At 39.0% G+C, this 19,639-nt stretch overlaps 1 protein-coding gene across 3 annotated transcripts in view; it reads left to right on the top strand.

The window, feature by feature from the left end:
- Positions 1-19,639, top strand: part of col15a1a (collagen, type XV, alpha 1a) — a 62,511-nt gene that overhangs the window by 17,270 nt on the left and 25,602 nt on the right. For all 3 annotated transcript variants that reach the window (XM_027002959.3, XM_081696834.1, XM_027002958.3), the window contains exons 3-6: positions 11,762-12,309; positions 15,818-15,892; positions 17,729-17,821; positions 19,137-19,263. In XM_027002959.3, coding sequence (XP_026858760.2) covers positions 11,762-12,309; positions 15,818-15,892; positions 17,729-17,821; positions 19,137-19,263 — 843 coding nt within the window. The remainder of the gene's footprint in view (positions 1-11,761; positions 12,310-15,817; positions 15,893-17,728; positions 17,822-19,136; positions 19,264-19,639) is intronic.

The raw sequence follows: 19,639 nt of genomic DNA, 5'->3' as shown, positions 1-19,639 counted from the left end.
CACTCTGGATAAGAGCCCTGCCAAATGCTGTAAATATGCATGTGAATGTAAAAACAGAAACTTTGTGGGAAAAAAATAATTCACATGAGGAAATATTACCATCTTATTTATTTCTTACTCAGTGAGAAAATAAATATTAGTTGGTCTAATTGTTGGCCCTCTAACAAAAGAATGTAAAAAACAGTATGTTTCCTGTGATCTGAGGAGTTTTACATATCTAGTTAACATTTTGATATGTTCAGCCTATTATCCCTTTACATCTGTCTGAGCACTACAGTAGATGGTGAATTTGAGCTGAGCATACAGAATTCCCAAAATCCCCTGCTCCCAAATTCCACTGCTGATTGTGAGGTCACCACAACACAATACAGAGAGTGTACACACATCACCATGCCATTTCCTCTCCTGGTTTTAACACTACTGTGTCCATAAACTCAGGACTATATTGAAATGTGCCTTATTTCATCTCTAGGTTCTATTTTGTATGTAATCTACTTGCTGGTTGGCTGTTTACTTAGATTTAAATAACTGAAGGCTGAACTGAAGGATAGGTAACTATATTCCTTCATAATACTAAAGAGATTTAGAATTAGAACACTTCAGTCCTAACGATAATATTTATACAAGGCATTTGGTTTTGATAAATGTTGAGTGTGACAGTCAGCACACAAACACATACAAGGACATGTGCTGGTGACAATAGTTGCTCTGTGCTTTTTGTGCTTTTTTGAAAACAAAAATGTAGCTCTTGCAAGACTGTGTGTAGAACTGAAAATTATATAGCTGCAGGACTAAACAAGTCTTCAGTGTAATAGATGTGCAATAGCATTTAGTGGTAATGGTCAAATTGAAAAGCATGCAATGTAGAGGGAATAATGTTAGTAGCAGCATGAGCATACATAAAATTCATTCTGCAAATTTTTGGGATATATTGTAACCACAGAGTGGTAGTAGAGACAAAAATGGCACAAGAATGCCGGCTAAGAGTAATGCAGATGTACCAGATGTATGAGTGTATAAGATAATAGTATAGGTAAAATTTGATTGGTAAAAATGAGCTGATGTAACTTCGAGTGCACTGAGACAAGGAGACATATAAGAGAGGACAGGTGGTTAAAGAGCACTCTTTCAGATATCTACAGGAAAAACAAAACATGGAGCTAGTATTTTGTGGTTATAGCTCTAAATGGTATTTGTCCTGGTAGTTTGGTGAAGAGGTGACAGCCTGAATGGATAATAATCTTTTCTTCATTCTAGACAAGTATAAGACCCTGAGGGAGGGGAGAAGGGAGCCAGTGATCCTCTGAGTAGAGCAAAAACTGCTGTCCGGCTTTGGAAATAGTTGAAAGACGTGGGGTAATGGAGACAGTGAGGACACTAGCAGTGACGCTAGAGAAGAACGGTTCAGCAGCCTCTGCTGAGTTTTATTGACTATGAGAAATTATAGTACTTCAGAGAATTACTGTAGGGTTTCTCCAGGAACTTGAGTGACCTGAATATGTGCACAACTGTGCCATTTATTAAGCAGGAAGGATGCTGTTTACAGAAGCCAACCTCCATTTCAGCTGTTTTGACTGTGTTGCAGTTTGCGTGTGAAGTACAGATTATTGTATGTACACCGTGCCACAACACCCATCAACCTCTCTCCTTTGAATAGATTTATGGCTGCTGGAGATGAGGCCCATCATAGTTGTGTCTTCCTCAAACCTTAGCATTTGGATAGATAGGTCATTGGAACTGCAACTACTACTGTACAGTAAGAACGGAGGTTGGAGGGAACATTTACACTAATGGAGCACCTACTTAAACATTGGTACAGGTAGGTACCACATTGGTCATAGTGCCTCCTATTTTACTGGAAGTAGGTGAAGTAGGTGATCTAATTTCAGGGTGGGAAAGCCCCTCTCGAATATGTATTAGTAGAGTCAACTAATGACCTGGTTTAAGCACATATTGAACAAATCTTCAACTTGTAGGCAAAAAATAAGGGGGCGAAACAGGTATGTGGAGTGGTGGAGTGCTATTCCATTCCCAAACCTGTAGGTTGAGCTAGTATTTCCTGTATCCAAGCGCTGTCAGTTCCTTATTGAATCATTCATTATTGTTCTTCTTTTTTTGGCATGCAGAATACTTCACAGAAGGAGATGCAAGATTTTACATGGTCATTAAACTCATTTGCTAACTCACGATTGTGCCCACTGTATAGTTTAAACATACCTGTGGCTTCCTCACCATTACAGATGTCCATTGGTTTCTGATGGATTTTAACAGACTTAGCTAGGTCCACCTTTGGCTCATATATGAGTACAAACATGATCATTACATTTTCGAAGTTACCATGTGGTGCATGGGAATAAGTGCTTAATGCTACTTAAATGGTGGTGGAGACATTATGGAGGCTTTTCTTTTCAAACCTGAGACACATCAACAGCGCGTGGTCCTTTGGCTGTAGATAAGAGTATGTCAGACACTGCAGATACGACTATATAGAAAGAGAGGCCAAAGTAGTACCTATTCTACTGTGATGATCTTTAGTGCTGCATTGTGCTTTGGGGAAACTTACTGTCATTGCTCATGTTAGAGCACTGAAACATTGGTGTACTTGTAGCATTTTTTAAAGCTGAGTGGATTCATGGCTTTACCCTGTTCTGAAAGGGGCATTGAGTACAAGTCAACATGCTCCCCAGTCATTTACTGGTTGTGAGGGTTGGTCTGCAACATACAAAAATGTGCATACAAATACATATGCATGATCATACAAATGCTCCAATGATCAATTAGCCTATAAACCTTTTTATTTACTTTTAGAAGATAGTGATTTATGTTCATCTGAAATTGTGATCATGCCCAAGAACACTAACTGCGCTATCATTTCAAAATGGAATAGTTGCTTAGAGTGAAGAGTTACAAGTTAAAATATTACCCAGCATTCTCTGCCACCAAAATGAATGTTATTTGATAAAAAATGCCTAAATTATGGTCACATCCCCAACTGAAACTTCATTGAGCACTTGGTGGAAAGAGTCTATCCTCCAAGGGGTATAAAACCACAGAAATGCCGGTCTGCAAGCTTGTTCGTGTCTAAAGTTGAAAAGCAAGAGCAGTGTGTGTGTTTAGGTGCACATTTAAGCAAAATCAGTTTGCACTTAAACCTAAGGGGGATTCAGAGAGCTCTGCACTCTTGAATTCAACATTACAGGACAGTTTACAGTAACATGGACTGTATCTCTGTCTAAATCACTGAATATACTGTGCATTTCTATATCAGATTCATGCTTGAAAAACTTTCTGCTTTTGATTATACATCATCGATTTATATCAGATTTATGGCCAACTAATAGTTAATCCTGAACAATGAATAAATGTCACCAGATTAATTTTAAATGCTCTCTACTTTGAAATTAAACCAGCAATGTAAATAATGTTTACACAAGTGTATGATGTCACATACTGTTTGACATGCAGTTTGCCTTTGGCTTCCCTAATTTTGGCCATAATGGTTCCATAGCAAATACTGACTTTAAAACATTGTTTAAAAAGTGGATTTTGTACAAAACTCCCTAATGAATAACACTCTAAAATCCAAGGCAGCCAGTGGGACAGGGACTGAATTTAAGTGTTTTGGTAGGATACTGGAAGATGTAGACAGGAAGTGGCAGTGACTGTCTAAATGTTTCTCTCTGGGCTATTGAGTGTAATCAGCCAGAGCCATAGCCAAGAGCAACTACCCAGACTGTGTCAAGTCAGATTTGGCACAGTTTCACTGTGTCCTGGAGCTGAGGTCACTGCAGTACACATTAAGCATATGGCATGGACACTACCATTCCTGGAGGGCCATGCACTGCGCACTTTACTGCTTTTATATCAGCAAATCTAGGGCTTAACTAGGAAGTTTGAATTTGAATGCCAAAACTTCAATTTTACTTGAAATTTCAAGGTTTGTAAAGGAAAACTGAAATTCATGCCTGAGTATATATGATTAAACATGTGAAAATCAAAAGGAAGCATTAATTTTATGAGTTTTTACTATGATTAAAAATGTATAGTCCCTGTTCTCGTCATGGAAGACTGACAGGCACGTTTGTGTTTCTCATGGTTAGCTCTCCATGTCAGCTGTGTGTCCATTTCTAGCCTGCCCTGCTTCAATCAACATAGTTGTTTTCTGTAGCTTGGATCCTTCATGTTACCAGAGTTTCTTACTAACATTTTATTCTCCTTATCTAATCAAATGATTGGTTCTTTCCAAAGTACTGTATTTACAATTTAAAAATCCCACTGGTGGGAGAAGTGGAGAGCAGTTGCATACTGGCTCTGTGTTCACACGATCTGTGAGAATGAGGCTAAAGGGAGGCGGCCTAATGGCATGAAACGTGGTGCAGAAATGTTGTATAAGTGGTTTGTTGGTGCTTATGAAATGCATTGAATTTCCGTCCTGAGTGAAGCTAGCACTCTGTTGGTGGGACTCTGCTTTGGTCCAGTTAATCTGTATTAGCTATATAATTTATGATGATAAAAGGTGCCATGCATTGCATAGTTAAATAGTAGGTTTGAAAGATGTGCGCTCCAAGAGCACACTAAAGAATGTTCTTCACTCTGATGTTTTCAGTACAGGAGCTCAACTAGGCTTTTAACCTATTGAAACTGATGCCTCTCTAAAGCAGGAATAAGACACTAAAAGACAGAGTAACACACATAGTTCTCCTACTGTACCAAGCATCTCATAAGAGATACTCCTTCAGCTGGCCTACAGGAATGATCTGGAGAATCTCAAGCTAACTTTTGATGAGCTAATGCTCCACTCTACATTGCCTCATTTGGCAAATAAAGTCCTCAGTGTGTGATGATGACACATTTAAACTCACACACTGTCCCTCCTTCTCTGGCAGCTTCACAGGACCACTCTCTAACATAAACCCTGTGCTTAATAAAAGACACATTCCCTTAATATGAGCTAAATTACTTCATTCAGATGATGACGTCCTGGGCATATTGTTACTGAGAGTCTGAAGCCTGCTGTGTGCTCATGCAGGCTAAATAGCTTGCTCACATTCTCTTTTTAAAAGCCCAGTCTGGTGCATTTTATGAGTTGTCCAAGCTGGACACATTTTACAGATGGTGCTTTTTTAGCTTCATTTCTTAATTTTTCACTTTAAACACTGCTTTCCTCATTTCATGTTCTTATTTTATATATTTTAATCCTAGTATTTAATAGTATTTTGGAAAGTATCTGCAGCACACCCATAAGTGATAATTGAGTAGATCCTTATATTTTTTAAAATTAAACTTTGTATGACATGTTTTTGATCCGTTCCCATCTTGCATTTGGCATTTTGACACTTATCAAGAACCATCTTAATACAGCAGGTTAAAACAGATTCTGAGTTTGTTGTTTGCAGATCCATTTAGTAACTTCATTTTTCATGGTTCACATAATTGATCCACATTGCTAAAAAGGAATGCATATTGGACTTGGATAGAAAGCTTTTACTACTGGAGGCCTGTAGCCATCTGGAACCTGGTGCTGATTGTTGTTTAATGCCTATAAAACTGAGTTCTGATTTATAATACACTGCTTAAGTGTAACAGTATAGATCCATTACAAAAGAGGATTTTAAGTTGGGATTTATAGTATTTATAGTGGAAAATGTCTTCATCTATTATAGAGCTCTGTCAAAAGCAAATGCTTTGCAGTCTTCGTGTAACGGTGAGCGGTAAGGAGGCGGACGCATGTGCGGAAAACAGCGAGATTTATTAAGGGCAATTCCAGAGTCGTAGTCAGTAGTCCAAGGTCATAGAACCAACACGGAGATTACGGAGATACGTGATAAACAAACGCACTAAGGCAAACAAGGGAAGCAGGCTATAACATAGGCTAGGAAACACGAAGGCTATAATAACAAAACAGGCTAACATAAACGAAGGCTTTGAAATGCAGACGGGCTTTCATACAGCCATCAAACACAGAAACGCAACCAGTCAAATTAACAAACAACAGCAATAAAATAAACAACCACAATGAACAGCCAACACCAAGGCCACAAGGCAGAGTTTAAATACATGAACTAAACGAGGGACAGGTGTGGAAAATCAAACGGGGGGCGGAGAAAACGAAACTACGGCATGGAACTTAAATACACACGACAGGGAAAACGCGGAACACGGAAGATGGGAGGGACTAATCGTGACACTTCGTACTGATAGAAGACAGGCCTTAAAACTATTTCCAGATTTGAGGCCTCATCTTTCACTAGTAAATACAGGGTTGATCGTCCACTGCAGGCTTATATATTATTGATATGTTAAATAGCTATGATTGCTGATATATTAATTATTGCTCATGAAAGAGCTTGATTGATTTAGCTCCATGCAAACATGGAAGTGTTGCAGCAGTTGCTGCATGTTTGTCAATGATGATGAAAAATGGTAATGTATTATGGGTTTAACCATTAGAATATCTGCAACAATTATAATTTGCCCTAGGCTAAATATTGTCTTTAACATCAACAATTACAATTGCAGTGTTTTTGTTTAACTGTCCCACTGTGTGAAACCCCTCTCTTGAAGCTTCCTGTCATACAGCAACACAATCCACTTAAACATTAGTGGTTGGGTTAACATAGTTGAGGCTCACACTGTGCATACAAACTTCCTGTAGCGACTGTGATTTGGTTTTTTCCATTCCACACAGTGGCTTCTGTTCTCTATGAGTCAAATATAAAAGACATCTCATTTAGTAGTAAATCTGTAGTGTGGTTACTGATGCATATATTTTGTTTTAAGAGGAGTTTTGAAACTTGTCACTTGTCACTTAATAATGGCCAAATAAAATATCACAGTGAATTTAGAAAGCTTAGATTTAGTGGCAGTGAATTTAGTACAATTTTAACTTGTCTTCTGTCAAATCAGTTGTATCAGTTTTTCTCTTGCTGAAGTTGAACTGTGCTACTGGTGTAGGTGTTCCAGCCAGCCGAATCAGGTTTAAAGGCCTCAGTTCTATTTAAATTTACCCTTTTGCTAAAATTTCAGTCTTATAAATTGATGCTGGACTTCTACCTCATCCATGAGCTTCCTTGAGTCATGAAGAAAAGTTGGGAAAAATATCAGTCAAAAAGCCAAGAGAGTAGGAAACATTATGAAAGAGGACCTTGTTTCTGAGCTTTTACATAAATGTTGTTAAGGGTACTGTTGCATAGTACTCTGCGATTTTGACTACCTCTAGATAGATCTAGATGAGGGATGAGTGGTACATGAATAGATGGGTGGATAGATGAGTACTGATATGTACTTTATTAATCTTTATTAAATTTTATTAATTTTGTCACAGCAGCCTATAATACACATTAAGTATGGAGGACACTGCAAATATCAAAGCCAAAAAAAGAATTTCCAGACAATAAATGATCAGGTAGATGATAGACTGTGATGGTAAAGTGTCAAGTGATTTTATTAATATGTCATAAAATAAAGTGACTGTAAAATGTTCAGTTGTGGCCAGTAGAAAGATGAAACCAGTCAATAAGAAATACAGAGCAAGTCAGTAATGTAGAAGTGTGTTCTGTGGCAATATATTGTCCTGACAGTTGTTAATTCAGAGATGGTGTCTGTTGAAGGAACAGTGTTATGCCCTCATCTACCATGTTTTTTAATGGAATTTTTGTAATTAGTTGATAAAAATAGCAAGATATTCATTTGATTTATCTTTTTGGTGATTCTGAAGTGAAATATGACTTGTTCACCATATGACATGTTTGCCTTAGGTTTCAAAAGAATCACCCTATTATTTTTTGGAAAAAGCTTGTCTTAATAGCTGTCCTTTTCATAGTGGATTAATGTAACCCCTTATATGGTTTTACATCACATATAATCTACTGGTCTTTGGATTTGAAGTGTTTTATTTTGTCAGATACTGTATTTTGCAAGGTATGGCTGACTAATCACACTTAAATGTATATGTATTACAATGTTTTGTTAAAACAACAGAAAAGAATCATTAGGTAAAACTTTTCTGAAACCTTTTCTTAAAAATTATGTTTGCAAATGTAGACTTGCTTTGTCAATAGCACATAAATTGTTCCATAAAATGTGCCATTGAGACATCATCATGAAGTAGTTGTCTGGTACTCCATGTGGTTACAATGCAACAAGGCAGTTGTTGACTTCATAGGTCTCTAGACTCTATACTGGTGCAGATATTTAGCTGAGGCAAATCATACTATAGACAGCATGAATTTTGCCAGCTTGGACTTGGAGTAGTGAATAGTAAACATTAACTGCTTCAGCCCTACACTGGAGTCTGTGGTTTCATAATATATGGCAACAGAGCTTATGCATAAAGAAATTCTGGTCTTATGAGCGTTCAAATGTGACTTACATTGAAGTAGGACTGAGTGCCACTGCAAAAAGCTGGTTTACCTAGAAGAGATATACACATGCACCCAGACTGTCCTGCACAAGGCCATCTCCCCCCAACACACACACACACACACACACACACACACACAATTTTTACATTTACATTTACAGCATTTGGCAGACGCTCTTATCTGCAGTGACTTACAAAAGTGCTTTGTCATTTACTCATAGAATACATCGTAGCCAGTACAGTAGGTTAGAGTCCAAGACACCAGTGAACTAGAAATAGAATGCTAGAATGAAATACATTGATCAGTATTGATGCCTATATGTGCAAAATACATAAGCTCCATCTCAGACAACAATCACTGCAATAAACAATACCCTACAATAAGGACTAGCGTTTCTAATAGTTGAGATAGGAGCAGGATCAGTGGTCATTTAATCCTAAGTGCACTTGCAGTTTTAAGATCATTTTTGAACGATTTTTACTTGTTCACTTTAACACTAGTTATCTGAAATTGTACACATAGCACAATGAGCATTCAGGATTCAACATGAAGTACACATTGCCCAAGACATCCATTCACATCCAGGCTTATTTTTCCATCATTTAGGTTCCATTTGAGCTGATCATTTGTAACAGGCTTTTTAATGAGCTGATCCAGATGTAGACTACCAAGAAATTTTGTTTTTGTTCTCAAATTGTTACTATCCAAAAATGTATTTTTTTCTATATTTGAATGGACAAAATTGCGCATTGCTTTTGTCCCTTTTCCTCAGCTTTTTTATAAAGATTCTATATTTTGCCAAAATGTTCTTTGCTGTGTCTTACAGTAAAGCAGAACTTTCTAGCTTTCCTTCTCCAAAATTATGGATACATATATGTAAATTGGAAGTCCTTTAGAGAATCACAGCTGACTGTAGTTTCCCAATCTATGCCACATGCCTTTCAGGTAACAGCATACATCTGGATCTGCAAAGACGCTGTTCTATGATAATGAAGAATGATTAGTCCCAGATGGCTCTCACTCATGATGGAACTTTCCTGCAGCAGTTCATTACTCTTCATTACATTATGGGAGGGTAACACCTCTAAGGCCTTTATTATCAGTTTCCAAACACTCAAAGCTTTGTTTGGTAGCTTGTAAAGCCTTAATTAACATTCATGAAGAAATGTTTATCTTGTTGTGTAATTTTGACCCTGCCCCCAAAGACACAAATTCAGTTTCACAAAAATTACATCAGATGCAGAGAGTGATACTGTTAATTACAGACACATATTGCAAAAGAATTGGCACAGCTTTGTGATAAACTGTTCATTCAACTGATTTTTGGCTGTTGTGATGTTTGTTAGTAACACAGTCATGGAAACACTTAGATGTTAGTATCATAAGCTGGCCAAAGCAATTGTTTTTAATTATCCCAGTAAGATGATATTTTATTGCTGAACTCTTTTACAGCTGGGTATGTCAGTGTTGCCCAGGCAACTTTGGCAAAAGTGAAAGTCTGCTGTACAAACATGTCTGCAGAATTTCATTTCTGGCCTACAGAAAGTGGTCCAGCCCAATATGAAGTTGCCACACACACTTCTACAGCTGTGTGAGGCAGCGTTGTTTATTCTACTGGGAATCACAAGAATTGAGACCTGATGAAGGGGATGTCCCTGCAGCTGTTTACACAAAATGTCAGTCTAAAATAAGCTCCAAAGCTGATATCAAAAGTACATGGTAAAGTTTTTGTAAGGATGCGACTACTATGACTTGATCACCATGAATCTGGACATTATGTTGGCTGCTGCATAACATACTTTTTTTTTCTAGGGGTGAAATTAATGTTAATATATGTGATTGTTGACCACAGACTGTAGAAAAGGACATAATAAACATGGTGATGATAGTATGCATATTGCCAATAAAAATCTAGAAACTATTTGGTGGGCCATCTATGATTGTGGGGAGAGCATCTAGTAAGTTGGCCTGCGGTTCCCAGACCCTGCTCTATGGGATGGACATGAACACCTGTATTTTGTGATGTGTGTGTGTGTGTGTGTGTGTGTGTGTGTGTGTGTGTCAATATTCAGTACATGAACTGGAATATGTTTGGATACAAAATAGAATTAAATGCTGTGTGCCATGCAAACATGTAATACATTTACATTTTCAATAATTAGCAGATGCTTTTTTACAGAGTGACAAGTGATAATGCTATGATGCAAAGTTGCCTGGAAACACCAAAGCATCCTGTTAACAAACAATAACCTGGCATCTGATTTAAATCAGCATGGGGATTTCCTCACCAAATGTTCTCCATTCCAGAACAAAAATACAATATAAAAAGTTTAGGAAAGGCCTTTACTTCTGTAGGTCTGCTTATTTGGTCTGGCACTTGCAATGTTTTTATTTAACTAGTATCATGTTTATTTATTTATCTCTCCCATAATTAGCTGGTTATTTTCTTGTGTAATCATACATACATGGAACCATCAGGGATGATTTGACAATACCCAGAAAATTTGCAATAGCACTGGGTTTTGCCATTTAGACTGCAATATGATAATATCGTGCATATATGTATCAGTATCAGATAAATAATGATGCCTCACAATATCTCCATGTGGCTGTGATTGGTTACTTATCTCAAATAATCAGCATCTTGTCTGTCTCAGAGGTGAAGCCTGAAGTGTCTGGGATGATTCAGCCCCCTGGTGTACAAGAGCACACTCAGCTACATTGTTCATATTAGCTAATCTCTTCCAGATGATACTGAGGCACACCAGTCCCCTCATACAGTGGGAGCAGTTTCTGCAGGTCTCTTTAGCCCTAATTAGCCCCAGGTGTGTGGGTCTGGGGGAATTCTTGTAGACATAAAGAGTTTGAACCATTGTGTTGAAATTGTGGATTTATGTAAATCTGCTGGGCTAAGGCTAGTGCTGTGTGCTCATCCTTGGTGATGAAGTATTAAGAAGCACAAGGGAAACTGGTCTGAAACCAGATATGAATTTGGGCAACATGAGCAGATGGTAATGCTTTAGAAAATTAATGAATGGATAAAGATGGGAAGGTCTTTTCCAAACCAGCTGTTTGATGTGGGCAGGAATCTAAATGTAAATCCTTCAAAGGTACCCTGGAAATACATGGGAGAAGGCATAAATGTGTGTGGCCTGGATCACATCTGGGCAAAGCCCACTTTTTTAGTATACAAGTATTAGGCAAAAGGTCTGAGGTTATCATTAAGCATTATGACTAGGCCTAATGCTGACACACATTTTAGTGAAATAATTCAGCATACTTTGTATTTTTTATTCCACTGATTTGACTGTCATGTACTGTCATATGTGTTTAGATATGTTTATGGTTCTAATTTCTTTTCTTTTTTTTGTTCTTTCTCTCTATTTCTCTCTCTGCAGACAGGGGCTCCAGTGGCCAGCTGGATCTGACAGAGCTGATTGGTGTTCCTCTCCCTCCATCTGTCTCCTTCGTAACGGGTTTCGAGGGCTTCCCCGCTTATAGCTTTGGCCCAGATGCCAACGTGGGTCGCCTCACACGCTCATTCATCCCTGACCCCTTCTTCCATGACTTTGCCATCATCGTTACAGCCAAACCCACCACTCGCCGTGGGGGAATCCTGTTCGCTATCACTGATGCCCTGCAGAAGATAGTGCACCTGGGTGTGGCTCTGGCTCCAGTGGAAGATGGGTCACAGCGAGTGGTCTTGTACTACACCGACCCGGGTGCTACACGCACGCAGGAGGCGGCTTCCTTTAAGATGGGGGACCTGACTGGCCGCTGGGCCAGGTTCACTCTGGCCGTGCAGGGGGAGGAAGTGAAGCTTTTCATGGACTGTGAGGAGCACCACAGGGTGGCCTTCCACAGAAGCCAGCAGAAGCTAACCTTTCAACCCAGCTCTGGTATCTTTGTGGGGAATGCAGGGGGGACCAAGTTGGAGAGGTTTGTGGTAAGTGCAAAACTAGGTGTTTATGGGTGTGTGCAAATAGGTTTTCCACAGCATGTTTATTTGAGTGAGTTTATGTGTGTGGGCCTGTGTTTGTGCACCTGCATTGTGGAGTGTTTTTATATGGTTGTGCTTGCCATTGCTTTAGGGTGTGGAACTTCCTTCAGATATAGCTGGTATAGCCTTTTCCATAGGTATTTTCATAAATACAATGCAGATTTTTTGATTCTGGTCTTCTGAGCATGATACAGGAGATAATTACAATGAGAATTAAAACTTTAGAAGGGCCTGTATTCAAAAGGGGATGCCTTTCTTTAGTCAGCTCTATAAAATAGGTAAAAGAAAAAAGTGTTTAAACTGTGAGCCAGTCATTAAAGCCAGTCAGGATTGAAACAGGTGTCACTGAGATGGTCATGGCCCAGTCTTGGCATATAGTAATTTACATGATCTGTCTATGCTGAGAAATAACCTGACCATGAGTGTAGACAAGGTAGTAATTTACTTTGCTAGGGGGTTGACTATAACATTAGATGTGGTGAGGTAGCATAGCAAAAGTGTCCTTCATCTCTAGCTGTAAAGGAAACAGCATAAATTGGTTGCTTGGGGATAGGTGTAGATGTATACTGACAGACATATAAGGGTTGTCATTAAGGTGTTTTTAAAGTAAGCATTACTACCATTTCAGACTACAGGATAAATGATCCTGGAACATGGATATGTATGAAATCAGACTTCAGTTATTAATCAGTAATTGACACATCTAGCATGTAACACATGTAGCATGTGACAAAGGAACTTAGAACAAGTGACACCAGCAGGCCTCGTAAGCAGGCAGTCAACGTGGCAGTCTTAGGCTGTGTTATCTTGACTGTTACACAGCACTGCACTGGAGAACTGAACTTCTCTGGAAGTCAGTACTGAATGACTCACTGTATGGATGGGAGCCTGAGAGCTAGTTGTGTTTCTCCTGCTGACAACTGGTGACAAAACTTCTGCATTTGGCCTTAAAAAGCACAGCATAAATTAATTCTGATGCAAAGACTTGGCAATCATTGGGTTACAGAGAAATCCTTTATCTATAAATCACAACCAAAGAGAGAAAGTACACAATAACAGTGAAACAGGACAGCTGCAATGTCCTTACTCTGGGTAGCTTAAGTGAATGTTTGGTTTGGTAGGACTTCCTAAATGAAATGGATGTTGACTTTCTGGAAAGAGCAATTGAAAAATGGCCCTAGCAGTTAGTCTATGTTTGAGTACATGCCAAACATTATAGTGACTGAGCATTTGCCATACACGGATGAGCAAGAAAAAATGAGGAGAGAGAGAAGGAAAGCTAGTTAAATCTCTTGGGTTCCCAGAAGCAAGTGAAATGTGCTATTTGACATCGCAAAATAACACATGCATATAGATGCAGAGACACACACACACACACACACACACACTGCTTCAGAGTAGTTAAATGCAGATGCTAAAATACAGTGTACCCTAGGTGAGCAAGACACAGAAGACACACACCCTTATACACCCACATATACACATACAAACATACATATGCACAGACCCACAGTACTTGGCTTTGGCAGCCTTCCCCGGTTTATAAGTCTGCGTGCAGCCGCTGTGCGCTCTGTGTCTTCTCCCTCTAATCGTTTCCTTGTTCTAAGGCAGTGATGCTGTGCAGGGAGAATTTCCTTTCCTCCACCTCTCTACTCCATACACTATATTCATTCAATATGTGGCCCTGGACGTTGCTCATATAGTCCTGCAGTGACACTTCAATAGGTTGTCTGAGCTGTTGCAGCTGTGGCATTGAGCTGTATTCCAGAAAATTCAGCAGGAGGCTAGCGGTGCCCTGTTTTCATGCCCATAAAAGAAGCCTCAGACAGACACCTGGACAAGGTGAATGCCACTGCGGGTATGTGTGGCCCACCCTGCCAGAATGTGCACATAACATTGAAAGAAAGTTCCCCCAACCGGCCCCCCTCCCCGCAGGTATTATCTGCGCAGTCTCTTTATGTTAGGCTGACACTTTTAGATCTGATATATCTCACACACACACACACACACATATATATATATATATATATATATAGACATAGCACACTTTTTTCTGTCCAGAGTTGACTGAATAAACTGTATGACTTTGTTGCATCTCCTTTTTTATGTGTCTTATGCAGCTGAACTGTCTTTCTCTGTCTTTGCCTTTATTATGCTGTTTATTATTCATACTTTGGACCAATTTTGAAAGCATCAGAAAGAAAACAACAAAACAAAACAGAAATCTGAACGAGAAAGAAACCTAAAAGAGAAGTGGGCATATCATAAGAGCCAAAGAGGTAAAGAAGTAAAAAGGTTAGTTAGGTGGAGACACAAAAATAGATAAACCAAATAAAGATACAGACACAGAGAAAGTAAGCACAACAGCACCATGCTGGTAAACCTGGTCTTACTTCCTTGCTGCTGAATGTAAACTTTGCTTTCCTTTATTCTGAGTGCACAAGCTTTTATACAGTTCTCACAGTGATAGTAATTCCCATTCAGCCCCAGTAGTCGTAATAGGGACAAAAGTACTGTGTAATAATTTAAAACAAATATTAGAATATGACCAAGCATGTAAATTACAATAAAAACCAGATTACAGGGCATAAATGATGTAAACTACGATGGGTGCACTGCGAGTGCATGCAGTAGCACTGTGTGTGCAAACAGCAGACTATCCTTTAAGGTCCATTAGGTCTTATTAGGTCTTATGTTGTGACATGCCATTGGACCTGCCATGAGTGCCCAGGTGCCAGGAGTCACTGAGGCTTGGGGTCTGTCTGCTGAACTCACAAAAATGAGGATAGGCAGTATGCAGCAAGCAGCACTAGAGCGTTAGCAAGTGTGCACCTTCATTGTTTGCCATAAAGTTATTAAAGTGTGTGTTTGCATTCTCTTATTACACTGCAGCCGGTTTAAAAAAGAAACAGAAAACAGTGCGCTCATTGGCCAGTTACCTCATATAGTGTTTACCCAGAAGCTTCCTGTGTAGGTGGATACACAGGAATTAGATCTGCATCATGGAATGCCAGCTCTTTGTTGACCTTCTGCTAGTCTAATGAGGGCAGGACTACAAAATTGCTTAGGAAACATGTTGGTTGATTTCTAAGTATTACTTCACCATGTGGAGCAGATTAAGTTTACCTGTATTTGTTGCATTCCCTTGCGCACCTCTCTCTGGTCCGTCTCTCTCAATCTCTCTCCAAGCTTGTGAAAAGTTTTAGCGAATGAGAAGCAGGTGTTAGTTAAGTGTTAGGTTTTGAGCTGTGGGTTGTACATGTGGAAGAGAGTCAAAGTCTATTCAGCAAGGATTTGATATTTTGATGACTATACCCTAGACTGTCAAAAAAGGGAAAGAGATTTTAACATAATTTTGCATTATGGTGGGGAGAGTGTCAAGGCTCCACTGTGGATGAGAGCACACAAATGTGTTTATAATCAGGGCTGATTGTGTAAACACTCTCTCTCTCAGGGATCTATCCAGCAGTTGGTACTGACACCAGACCCCAGGGCGGCAGATGTGCAGTGTGAGGAGGATGACCCCTATGTGAGTGTTCTCTGGTACTTTTTTTTGTGTTATCCTCTCTCACATGTACTTCCTCTCTCTTTAATATGCCTCCAGAGCTTTGTACTGCTAACATGAAAGCCTAAATGATGATGTGTTTAGTTGTATAATGTTCTGTTATAAGTGTTATGATTTCTCTGTTGCAACTTTAAAGACTTAAGCATGAACCAGCTCTGTAAGTGATATATGAAGAGACTGGCAATTAGCTGAAGAGTGAAATCAGATGGCAGAGCAAGAAAAGCTTTAGGGAGTTTACAATAATGTTATTCTCTAGACATTTCTGTAGTGTCAGTACTCTAAAACTGAACTATATCCCCCTCTAGTGGTTAAAAATGAGCATTGGCACGGTCGTTTTGCACTTGTGTTTGCTGCAGGTTGACAAAATTATTATTTCAGTGTGAATTGAAAACTTGTGCCAGAGATATTCAAATCACAATCCTCAAGGCCTAGCTCCTACAGATGTTCCACCCTCCCTTTACCTAGGCGTCAGGTGTGATAACAAAAGTAGCCAACCTGTTACATGAATCATTTAATCAACTACAAGGAGTTACAAAATGCAGGACTGGATTTGGATTCGAGGTCCAGATTTACATACCACTGGCTTATACTGATTCATCATCCTGCTCATAGATGTGACTATAAATATTTTACAGGTATTCTATTATTCTAAAAATAGAGGTATAAGAATTCACAAAATCCAAGGTTTAATTTGATACAAAGTGATATCCAGATTCAGTACATTTGTCAATACTGGAAAAGTAGGAGTGGATTTAGGATTACATTTTTCAGATTTCTTAATAGATTCATTAAACATCTTATTAATACAGTTATAAGCATACAATATTTCAGACTATGGATTAAAAATGGAGTGAAAGAGTTTTGCCTGCTCCATTCAGAGTGATTTCTCTGTATCATATACACATTGAACAGAAGTAGTGTTTGCTATCTTAACAAAATCAAATTTGTTGACAAAAACAGGAAATATATAGATGTAATTAATTATTATATTACTACAATACATTATTTCCCCCACTTACTGATTGCATGTTTTGTTCATGGCACTTGAGTGGTACAGCTGGCTGCAAGGATTGCTACATGCCACTGTGTTACAGGTGGTGGCTTCATATCTTTTGGAGAAAGAATGTGTTCACCTGCGCTTTTCCATACTGGCAAACAAGTACTGTGGAAATGATAAATATAAAAGAAATTTTGTTCAATTCCCAAATTATATTGTTTGACCTAGATTCCAACCATCAGGATATGATGTATTGTTACATCCTGACCAAACAAACAACTGAAAGGTTAATGCAGAAATGCAGAAGATACATTTAGTGAATAAAGGCAGAGTGGTGTTTTGGCCAATCTGCAGAACATGGGGAACATACAGGGAATAGATACAGTAGTGTAGACATGCGCTGGAGCTAGACATTTCTGACATTACTTAGACATAGACTATTGCTAACTATTGCTAACGCAAAAGCAATATTTATGGTGCTTCAAGGCTGTGGAACTGCCTACATATGGAATATGAATATGGAATTCAGAAGTGCTTCATCTTAAAACAAAACTCAAAACATACATTAGGAACTTCATGTCATTTTATATATATTTTATAGTTTGATGCGACTGTCATATCTTTTTATTATTTATATGACTTTCATTGTTGTACAGCAATGGGATCAACAGCATTTGTGTAAATGTTATATATAACATAAATAATTATTATTTATAATAATTGTTTATATTATGTATAAATAATTATTACTTCCAAACAGGGAAATATGGGTTAGACTCAGGTATGTGTGTGTGCTGCTGTAGGCATCTGGGTACAGCAGTGGGGATGATGAATATGATGACACAGAGACTATGGATGAGATGAAGAAAGTAGTTGAGGAGAGAGAGTACACTATGGTGAGCAACAACACCTGCACATGCACACAGACACACACACACACACACACACACACACACATATACTCACTCACTCACATATACACCAACTCTCATGTATGAATGTGATTATCTTGGCTGCCAAATTGCAGACATTACATTTAAATGATTCCATCTTACATCAAGATTAGACAGTTGCTGTGAGCCTGGACGCACACACACACACACACACACACACACACACACACACACACACACACACACGAACACGCACGCACACACGCACAAAACTGCAGGCTTCATGCTTGGCCATAGTATTGGTGGGTCATAAGTATGCCAGCTCTCACACAGTTGGAGCTTCAAGAGGAAAACACTTCCTTTGCTGAAAAAAACCCCTTTCTGACATGTTGAGACATTCTGCATTAATAGCCTAAGTCTTCTTTTATGATAAGGACCACCAAGTTCACTCACTATCAGCATGCAGACCTTAGAAGTCTCTTGTGTTTTTGAAAGACTTTGAAGTGTAAAGTCTTTGAAGGGATCATTCTGCCATTTCACAAATACAAATCCATCTTTATCATGACATTTTTCCTGGAAATATATAGAATGTTCAAATTTGACCTTCAGAGGATTTTCTTTGATGAGGGGGTAGGATCCACTTCAAAAAGCACCTTCACCCACATCGCACATACATGTGCACACACCCATGCATTTCTACACACAGCCCTCTCCACCTGGACAGGCTATAGTGCTGCTGTGTGAGCCACGTTTATAACTGAGCCATGCTGGACTCTCTACTGCTGCAGCAATGACTGGTCTCCTGAGGGCTCTTTGCTGTGTGGTCTAATAGAGGCCAGAGCAGGTCATGGCAGACAGTCTTCTTCATGGTCAGATCTATGAGTCAGAGCAAGAGAGAGCGACTCTCCAGAAAATACAAAAGAAAACTTTGGAGAGTTCTAGTCCCAGACCCATAGAGCATGCCAAAGTGCAAAGTGGAAAATAATCAGACATAGTAGGAACAGCGAGTAAACTTTGTTGCTACAAAGTGTAAGAAATGATTATATACGAATTTAAATTTGTATATGCAATATTTACAGTCTGTCAGTATATGGAATTTGTTAATCAAGCAGTCAGTCTAAAAATAGGTACTAAGGTGTATAATAGAAGCTCAGGCATACTATAATATATTGATGTAGAGACTTAGTCGAGCTAAATCCATCAGTCTACTTCTCAAAGCCAGCTCTTGATCAGTGGCTCAAAATGCCCTTGCTGAGAGTGACTAAGAAAATGTGACTGAGAGACTCTTACAGGCAGCCCCCTGCTCTTCTGCCCACAGCCTGAGGAAGATGAGACTATCCCAGTGAGAGCGCCCCCTACTGAGCCGTCCCCTACAGCTCCATTTGATGATGAGGACCTGGAGGAGGAGTCCTCCGGTCGGGACATGGAGATCATTACTGAAGGGCGTGAGTGCTCCATTCTGCTGCTCTTTAAGCTTAAAGTGGCATGAGGATCTGGTCTAGGACCTGCTGTGTCTTCCTATGTTCCATGGCAAATTGATCAAGTGATTGAAGGGTTAAAGACGATGCCTGTCATGTACACATAAGTTTACCCTAATTGCACAAGAGGTAAAAAATAAATGTAAGCAGTGCAATAAAAGTAATGTATGTATGGTTTTGTGGAATTTAATTATTTGATCAACCTATCTTTTAAATGAAGGGTAGTTCCTTATATGTCCAGGAGGGGCAGTTTTGTCAAATCTGCAGTTTTCTCATGGAATTAGCTGTTTGTGATGTTTAGGCATAGGAGGATTGTTCTCTGCCCCATTGTTGTTTTTACTTT

Source organism: Electrophorus electricus, chromosome 14 (assembly GCF_041902795.1).
Source record: "Electrophorus electricus isolate QZ-2024a chromosome 14, ASM4190279v1, whole genome shotgun sequence".
In the NCBI taxonomy this organism is placed as follows: Eukaryota; Metazoa; Chordata; class Actinopteri; order Gymnotiformes; family Gymnotidae; genus Electrophorus; species Electrophorus electricus.
Note: the sequence above shows the minus strand (reverse complement) of the source record. Positions and strands in the feature narration are given on the sequence as shown.